The sequence below is a fragment of the Hevea brasiliensis genome, chromosome 2 (assembly GCF_030052815.1).
Source record: "Hevea brasiliensis isolate MT/VB/25A 57/8 chromosome 2, ASM3005281v1, whole genome shotgun sequence".
In the NCBI taxonomy this organism is placed as follows: domain Eukaryota; kingdom Viridiplantae; phylum Streptophyta; class Magnoliopsida; order Malpighiales; family Euphorbiaceae; genus Hevea; species Hevea brasiliensis.
Window position 1 is genome coordinate 107,915,774 of NC_079494.1, and position 10,360 is coordinate 107,926,133.

At 34.5% G+C, this 10,360-nt stretch overlaps 1 protein-coding gene across 1 annotated transcript; it reads right to left on the minus strand.

Moving 5' to 3' along the window:
* Positions 1-7,255: 7,255 nt before the first annotated feature.
* LOC131177967 (uncharacterized) lies at positions 7,256-9,032 on the minus strand. The gene is made up of 5 exons (XM_058143151.1): positions 8,720-9,032; positions 8,441-8,626; positions 8,122-8,335; positions 7,492-8,037; positions 7,256-7,373 (listed from the first exon to the last, which is right to left on the minus strand). Exons 1-5 carry the CDS (start codon positions 9,030-9,032, stop codon positions 7,256-7,258), a joined length of 1,377 nt encoding a protein of 458 aa, XP_057999134.1.
* Positions 9,033-10,360: the final 1,328 nt, after the last annotated feature.

Sequence of the window (10,360 nt, forward strand, 5' to 3'; positions counted from 1 at the left end):
ACTGGACATAGGCTTACCCGACCAGTTTTGGCAAAAAGGTCATAACTTAGTCCAAAAAATTGCAAATGCAATGAAACTAGTTCCAAAATTTTTATACGATATAGATCTACAATATTGGTGCTTTGACCAGAACCCAGAACCCAAGAGAACTAAGTCAAATTGTTATAACAAATTAGTACACCAAATCCTGAAATTTGCCTCAACCACCACTTGACCCCAGAACAATGTTTATATCATAACTTTCACTAGGAAATCCCAAATGGGATTAGTAAAACTTTTCTGAAAACCTAAGAGATAGGGATCCAACTTTGATTTAGAAACTTACCTCAAATTTAAAGTGTAAGAACCCTAAAATGGGAGTCAAAACCATTGACCTGAACCTGGAATCCTTAAGATATAGGGTACCTGAGTCCAGGCCAGTTAATTGGCTATAATTAATTCTAAAAAACTTAAAAAATTGTAATTTAAAATTTTTAGTGATCATAAGACATAGGGTAACAACTTCTATGAAGAACATTAGGCCTAAAAATGGCTGTAACATGTCCAAATTGACTTCAGAATCTGCCTAGTTCTGGAACTAGAGTGAGTTAAGGAATCAGTTATGGTAATTTGACCATAACTTGAGTTCTAAAACTCCAAATGACATGATTCAAAAAGGAAAACAAAGACAAGACATATTAGAACAACTTCCATGAAGGAAGTGTGGCCAAACAGTGGCCCCATCTTAACCAATTTGCTAGATAAATTTAGGACACCAAATTTGGACCATGAGAAAGGTTCATAAAATGACTTGGCATATGACATGGAATGAACTAAAATAATTTGTTAAACATAAGAATAACATGAATAGACATGTAGTGGCATGAAAATGCCATGGAAACACAATTAGTACATACTATGAAATTATAAATACTTAATAATTCTATTTTGCCCAAAGTACACCTAGACTTATTTATATAGCATGGATCGATTGGTATACCAATTAGGGACTACAGATTGCAGTATTGCCCACATGAATGATCATTGACCGACAACATATGTCTGGGATGGTTGTTCTACTAGCTTTATGCCTATCCATTGGCCACAGTGCCTATTCTCATTACTGACTTTATGCCTACCTGCTGGCCTAGTGCCTGACATGACCGTGGTATACTTGATAGACATACGAATGTCTAACTAGTATACTCCTATGTATTTAGTCTTTATAGTCTGTCATAGGTTACTTGGGCACAGATATGTGTAATACACTTTAAATTTAAATAAGTACATGAAGAAAGTACTAATATGAGTATAATAAGATTGAAAAGGTAATATATGAATAAAAAGATCCTGATAAATTGTTTGCTCCCAAAGTCTCATAAATATGTAATTACTTCAAAAATTTAGTAAAATTTTATATGGAATAATTATTTCAATTATTAGTTATTTTTTTTTCAATTATTGCACCACTAAGCAGAAATGCTTAGCGCGATGGATTGTTTCCTCGCGTAGGTACAGGAGACCACCACCAGCAGCAGCAGTAGCGATAGAGCACTGATAGAGGCTTGATCAGATTTGCTAGAGTGTTGGTGTCACCTCATCAGTCATTTTGGTAGGGCTCATGTATATTTAGGCTTTTACATTTTGGTTGTTGTATGTAAGTAAACTATGTACATCATTTTGTGAATGTAAATAAATTGTAAATTATTGTATACAAATTTTATATGAATGAAATGAAATTTATTTTCTTGAAATTTTATATGAGCTATGATATAATATAATGCATGGAAAATTGATATGAGTAACAAGATGATATGAAAATATGAAAATGATATGAAATTGTTTATAACAGGTAAATAATGGAATCCGTCATGCACTAATAAAACAAATGAGACTTTGTCTGGGTCTCCATAAAAATGAAATGGGATATGAAAAAAAAAAGTCCTACACGTGAGATAATATAATTAAATGGATATGAAATTAGTACTGTACACGACTAGACATGATAGGGTGCTCTGGCACCGAATGTAGCATACCTTGCTCGGCTATACTGTAGATGGGTAAAAGGGTGTTACAACAATTGTCCCAAAGTAGTCCAAGAGGAGAGGTGAATTGGACTTAAATAATTTTTCGGCCCTTACTTATAGCCTAATGAAAAATTATGGCTTTGTTCAACTAGGTGCTCTTATATATAGTAAAAGTGATATGTGTTTCAAGAATGTGTTCCTAAATTGCAATTCAAGCCTCAATCAATATTTATAGCAATTTTCAACACAATATGCATCATAAGATATTCAACTAATTTCTCAACCTAATCAATATATCTTCATATATATCAACTCAATCTATCGTCAACGTCATTCAACATCCAATATCATGCATAGATAATAAATTACACAAAAGTAAAGAGATTAGGGTTAGAAAAATCAAACACAATAATTTTTATAGTTGTTCGGTTTAACTAGCTTACATCCACTCTCTCAAAGAACCATCTTTGAGTCTTCACTCCACTATTTGCTCTTTTGAAGGCAAGAGATCAAAAGCCTTTTACAACTTCTTCAACACCAAGCCTTTACAAAGGTAGCTTGAAACCCTAACAAGTGTTATCTCAAGCACTCACACTCACAATGATGCGAACCTCAAGAACGATGCCTTAAAACCCACGAACAGGTTTGGTTTATAATCCCAAGAAAGCCAAAATCAAGTTCAAACACCAAAGAATACCTTGACCTATCAATTATATAAAATTGAAAACCAAGATAATTCAAAGGTAAAATTAAAAATTCTTGACCCAAAGTTTATAATTAAACAAGAACCAAGAATATCGAGATTGTTAAACCCTACAAGATTAATCCTTCTTCAAGAATTTAGTTTAGTTCAAGAAAGAACTTAGGAAAAATTCCTCTCTTGTATTAATTTAATCAAAAGTAATGTTCTCCTCAAAAAGTATTAAGTTAGCCTTATATATGCGGCCAAAACCCTAATTCCCTAAATTAAAGAAAATAAATAAAACCCTAAAAACTAATAAAAAAAAAGCTGGAGTGCGCTGCACTCCTACCTAAGGCCCAAAAACACATAAATAAGGCCCAAAACACATATCTGACAAAAAATAATTAAATAAAATTATTCAGACTTGTCCTAGATAAAAAAAGACACTAAATTTGCATAAAAATCCATCAATTTTGTCTAAATATTTCTTGATCATCGCCCATGCAACATTGGATCAAATTAAGCCACTTCTCATCTTCTTATAACTGCAATTTATTGATTGTATCTCCATATTTAGTTTCTTGTGCAACTGCTTCCTCAATCAACTCTTGCATCTTCTTAACTCTAGTCCTTGTGATTGGAGCTTCTTGTGAATTTCATCTTGAATTATCTCACGAACATTCATAGGATCTTCTTGTTCTTATTGATTTCCATCATCCCCTCCCTCTTTAAAAGGATTCATCCTCGAATCTTCACCTTCATCAAAAGGGGAAAGATTAGCAACATTAAAAGTAGCACTCACATTGTACTTACCAGGAAGATTCAACTTATAAACATTGTCATTAATCTTGGCCACCACTCGAAATGGACCATCTCCTCTAGAATGAAGCTTAGACTTCCTTTGAATTGGAAATCTTTCCTTCCTCATATGCACCTAAACCCAATCTTCTGGTTGGAAAGTAACTTGCTTTCTTCCTTTATTAGCTTGGACAACATATCTCGTATTCTTCTTCTCAATGTGCACTTGTTCATGGATCCTTTTAACCAATTTAGCCTTCTTCTTTCCATCTAAACTTGAAATCTCATGCACAGGCAAAGGAATCAAATCTAAAGGAGTTAAAGAATTAAACCCATAAATAATCTCAAAAGGTGAAAAACTAGTAGAAGAATGCACACTTCAGTTATATGCAAATTCAACAAATGGTATACATCCTTCCCATGATTTCAAATTCCTTTTAACAACAGCACGCAAAAGAGTTGTTAAAGTTCTATTAACTACTTTAGTTTGTCCATCAGTCTGTGGGTGACATGTAGTAGAAAATAGCAGCTTAGTACCCAACTTACCCCATAACACTTTCCAAAAGTAGCTTAGGAACTTAACATCTCTATCACTAACAATGCTCCTAGGGATGCCATGCAATCTTACAACTTCCCTAAAGAATAAATTAGCAATATTTGTGGCATCATCAGTTTTATGGCAAGGAATGAAATATGCCATCTTAGAAAATCTGTCCATTACCACAAATATAGAATCTTTACCTTCCCTAGACCTAAGCAACCCCAAAATAATGTCCATAGACAAATCAACCCATGGTTCACTAGGTACAGGCAAAGGTGTATTTAAGCCTTGGGGTAAGACTTTAGACTTTGCTTTCTTACATGTGATACACGTAGAACACACTCTCTCCACATTTCTCTTCATATGAGGCCAAAAAAAGTGTTCTCTCAATGTATCCGAAGTCTTAGTAACCCCAAAATGTCCCATGAGACCACCACTATGTGACAAACGCACAAGTAACTCCCTCATAGAGCAATTTATGTGACTTGCGCACAAGTAACTCCCTCATAAAGCAATTAGGCACACATAATTTATTCTTATGAAATAAAAAACCCATCATGCCTGTAAAACTTTTGAAAAGTAGTTTTCTCACATGCATTATAAACAACAGCAAAATTGAAATCCTTAGCATACAACTCTTTCACATACTCAAAGCCTAACAATTTAGCATTAAGAGTAGAGATAAGAGCATACCGGTGTGATAATGCATCAGCAACTATATTTTCCTTACCTTACTTATACTGGATAACATAAGGAAAAGTCTCAATAAATTCCACCCACTTGGCATGCCTATGGTTGAGCTTGTTTTGCCCCTTCAAGTGTTTTAATGACTCACGGTCAGAATGAATCATGAACTCCTTTGGCCACAAGTAGTGCTACCATGTCTCCAATGCTTGCACCAAGGCATAAAGCTCTTTATCATACGTTGAGTAGTTTAATGCTGCAACATTCAACTTTTCACTAAAATATGCAATGGGATGTGTCTCTTACATCAAAACAGCACCTATACCAATCCTAAAAGCATCACATTCTATTTCAAATATTTTAGTGAAATCAGGAAGACTCAGTAATGGGGCAAAACATAACTTATCTTTAATTAAGTTAAAAGCATGGTTTTGTTCCTCACCCCATGTAAAGCCAACATTCTTTTTAACAATCTCCATCAAGGGTGCAGCTAAAGTATTGAAATCCTTAACAAACCTTCTATAAAAACTAGCTAAACCATGAAAACTACGTACCTCAGTAACAAATGTAGGAATTGGCCAGTCACAGATAGCTTTCACCTTCTCTTCATCTACCTCAATGCCTTTTTCACTAATCACATAACCCAAAAACACAACTATTTCTATTTAAAAAGTACACTTTTTAAGATTAGCATATAATTTCTCTTTTCTAAGCATTCAAACACACACCTCAAATGACGTATATGTTCTTCCATATTTTTACTGTACACTAATATATCATTAAAGTATACCACCACAAACTTACCAATGAATGCACGCAAAACTGATGCATACATTTTGCATAGTCATTTAGGTCTAATTTCATAGCTATTTTATTCTATTATTAGTTATTTTTAGCTAATTTCATTAGTTAATTAGTTAGTTTTCCATAATTGTCGATTTTGGATTAATTTGTATCTTTTACTTTGTTTTGTAGGAAAAATTGTGTTCTTGAAGGACTGAAGAGAAATTTTGCCATTGAGGAGTGACTTCTACAGCCAAAGATGTCAAAAACAAGTTTTCAAGCTGAAATATGCATTGATCAAATTGTGCATAACTTGCCGCATAAGCTATGCAGATCTGCATAAGGAGAAAAATCACTGTTCCAGAACCAACCGAAATGTGCATAAGGAGACTGCATAGCTTATGCACATTCTCACCTCCCTTATGCACCTTCACGGAATTGTGCATAGCCTATGCACCAAGTCATGCAGTTTCGCATAAGTGAACCAGAATCAGCCGAAAACTGCATAACTTATGCAGTCCACTTATGCAGTCCCATAAAGAGTTCATTAATGAGCTGGCAGAAGATTCCCTCAAATAATTCCTCCTAGAACATACCATTTTAGGGCTCCATGTCAGAAAAATGCTATAAATAGTCTCATTTTCCCATTTTAGAGATGAAGGAAGAAAGAAAGGAAGGAAAGGAGCAGGAGCAAGGGCAGCTGAAGAGTCACATTTAGTTTTCCACACCATTTCCAACCAGATTTGGGATTTCTTTCTCTTCTTACCTTTTCCTACATTTCTAGTGTTGAGTTTTTTTATTTCTTAGCTTAGATTAGAGCTTTATTTCCATTTAAATTCAGAATATCTTGTAGACATTATGGGTAGTGAGTAGTTTCATTTTGATTCTGGAGTAAGGGATGTAATATTTTAGTTATTTTTGTGGATTTGAATTGGGTTAGTCCCAATTTAATGAATTTATGAGGTTTAATCCATTTCTTGTGTGCTTATTCACATGCTTAATGAAGGGCCCCATTAAGTTATGTTCTTAATCCTTGGTTGAAGCACCGAAAGGAGAAAACCAAGTGATAGTTAATCAAGAAATTAGACTTAATTAACTTAGATCTAGAAATAGACTAAGGGTTAAGAGGGTTTTAATAGATTGATTAAAGAACCTAATGGGTCTTGGTTAATTTTAACTCCACGAAAGAAGGATTAAGTTAATTAAGGCACTCTTTGTCTCACTCGAAAGAGTTTTCAAAGGATTTTAGAATTAATCTCCTTTAAACCCATAAATTTCATGGATTGGGCTAGCTAGGGAAAATCCCAAAATAGCTTGAATATGAAATCCCGAACTCCGGAATCGCCTTTTTATCATTGTTAATTTCTAATCGAATTTAATTACTTGCCATTTTGAATATTGCCATATTTGAATTTGCTTTATTTTAATTTGATGCAAATTTAGTTAAATCATTACATAGTTGAATAGATTATTAATTTTGCATATATAGATTTCATACTCCAATACCCATCAATTTATTACTTTAATTTCAAAAAATAGTCCAAATTAGTTAGCATTTTTTATATCAAAAATTCAATCATTAACACAACTCCTCGTGGGATCGATATCTTTTCTATACTACTTGTACGACCCGTGCACTTGCGGTTGGGACGCATCAAAAACATGGTTCATTAATCCCATGAATGTACCAGGTGCATTATTCAATCCAAAAGCCATAATTAGCCACTCATATAAACCATATTTTGTTTTGAAAGTAGTTTTTCACTCATCACCTATTTTCATCCTAATCTGGTGGTATCCACTTTTCAAATCAATTTTCGAAAAGACACAAGCACCATGCAATTCATCTAACATGTCATCTAGCCTAGAATTGGGATATCTATACTTTACCATAATCTTGTTGACAGCTCAACAGTCAACACACATCCTCCAAGAACCATCCTTTTTAAGGCACCAATAGCACTAGAACTGCACATGGACTGCTTTCTCTCACATACCCTTTTGCTAATAACTCCTCAATTTGCCTCTGAAGTTCCTTTGTCTCCTCAGGATTAGTTCTGTAAGCTGGTCGATTAGGAATTGCTGCTCCAGGAATAAAATCAATCTGATATTCGATCCCTCTAATAAGTGGTGACTCATTAGGCATATCCTTACGAAAAACATTTTCAAACTCCTGTAAAAGAGAAACAGCAGAACTAGGCAAAGAACTGTTAAGGTCAGCAAAATTCAAATAAGCCTCCTTGTACATAAGTACAATCATTGGCTTTCTAGCAAAAAATGCGCTCTTAACATCTCTTTCTTTTGCAAATAAGCTCATTTTTCTCTCTTTGCTCTCCTTTTTCACTGGATTCACTTTTTTTCCAGTCTCACTCAATGACTTTTCACTCCTCTCTTTATTTTTCTCTTTATTTTTACTCTCAATCACTCTATTCTCCTCATTAGAACTCTTAGCCTCTCCTTTTCCTACACTTTTACTCTCATCCTCACTAGTGTTTTCCTTCTCAATTGATCTCCTAAATTTCACTTGATCCTCATATATTTGTCTAGGAGTTAACAGAGCCAATATTATCTTTAGGCCATCCTTTTCAAAAGATTATCGATTTCTGTAACCATCATGTACCGCTCACCTATCAAACTGCCATGGTCTACCAAGTAACAGATGACCAGCATGCATAGGCACTACATCACATATAACCTCATCATGATATCTACCAATGGAAAAAGCAACTAGTGGTTGCTTAGTCACTTTAACATCTCCACATTCATTCAACCATTGTAACTTGTATGGTCTAGGATGTTTCAAAGTAGGCAACTTCAATTTCTCAACTAATAGTGTACTAGCTATATTGGTACAATTACCTCTATCTATTATCATACTACATGCTTTATCCTGAATGAGGCATCTAGTATGAAATATATATTTTCCCTTTGGTCCTCTTCACTAACCTCCCTTCACTTGCATACTCAATGCTCTCCTAGTGACTAATGCACTCCCCTCTACAGCATACTCCACATCAGTAGCATCTTCTAATGGAGGTATAGAATCACTATCTTTATCACTCTCAGTCTTTATATCTCCATTATCCTTTAAGATCATTGCCCTTTTATTGGGGCATTGTGAAGCAATATGACCTATCCCCAAACATGTAAAGCACTTTATATCCCTATATCTTTAAGATTGGGTAGAGTTTATACTTTTATCTTTATTATCCCCATGAGGCTTACTCTTACTTTCCCCATGAGGCTTACTCTTACTTTCTTCATGCTTGGGCTTAGAAACAGCCTTATCCTCCTTCTTGGGCCAGTTCGATTTCCATGAGCTCTTAGGAATTGAACTTGTGCTACTACCATACCTCGACATCCCTTTCCTCCTGAGCTGCTTTTCAATTTTCATAACCATATGCACCGTGTCCTCTAGCTCCACATAATGCTGCAACTCAACTAAATCAGCTATTTCTTTATTCAAACCACCTAAGAATCGAGCCATTGTGGCTTTTCTATTTTCTTCAACATTTGCCCGAATCATAGCAATCTCCATCTCCTTATGGTATTCTTCCACACTCTTTGTCCCTTGTGTGAGTCTCTACAGCCTTTGATGCAATTTTTTGTAATACAAATCTTCTTCTCATGATAGCTTTCATCTCATCCTAAGTGTCAATAGGCCTCTCTCTATTTCTTCTTCTGCTCAAAATCATTTGATCCCACCATATAAGAGCATAGTCAGTAAATTCAACAGCAACAAGTTTTACTTTTTTTTTTTTCTTCTGAATAGTTGTAACAATCAAAGACTAGCTCAACTTTGCATTCCCACTCAAGGTAAACATCTGGATCATTCTTCCCTTGGAAAGATGGAATTTTCATTTTGATGCTCCCAATGTTTCGGTCAACACCATCTCTACCCCTGTCATCTCTCCTTGGCCTTCTTTTATGCCTTTCTCTCCTCTGATAAAATCTGTCCTCATTTATGATTGAAGTCCGATCATCATTATTCTTATCTTCCTCATTCTGCTCATCTTCGAACTCTTCAGGGGGAGGGTTATTGTTGTTGTGTCTAGCTTGCCTCCTAGCATTAGGCCTCTCCCTCTGCAAGTTACCTATAGTAGCTTCTTGTCTATTTAGTCTAGCCTCTTACCTTTCCATTTGATTCCTCATGTCTCCAAGCATCAAAGTCAATTGATCATATTATTGTTGAATAGCTTGCATTATGAAGAATTGATCTGATTTCTCTTCTTTACTATTTTTGTGTGACATAATTGTAAAACCTACAAAAGAATGTTAGCGAATATCCTCACAACACTCCCTCATGTGTTTACACTCAATCAATGTCACTGCACTAGTATTTCATACAATTTAGGCTTTTACCCTGTTCTATGCTTACACACTCTTGCCTTTTTTCACTATTTAATTTTTCTTTTTAGCTCTTTAAGGAACTAACCAAACTCACTCAAAGTAACCAACTTGTGATATTCAACAAAATTGAAATTCAAGATAAGACTGAAGATACGAAATAAAAACAAGCAACAGAAAGACGAATACAAAGATAGAATGATAAAGGACTCTAGAATTCAAAGAAATAGAATAAGATACCAAATTATTAGAAACTGAAACAAACGAAACAGTAAAGAAGCAAAAGCCTAGGTAAAAATTTAATAATTTACGGTGTGTAGTGAACCCTAATTGTGCCACACTAAATCTGCCTCCTTTTGTTTTTTTATTTTTTTTGGCTAGTAGCAGACCTGAAATTCTGCAAAAAAAAAATCTACAATTCTGTTTTTTAAGGCTATTTGAGATTTGAATTTCTCTGAGAAAAAATATACGCCTTGGAAAAAATTGAATTTCAACAACTTAAAAAAAATCTGCGGTTTT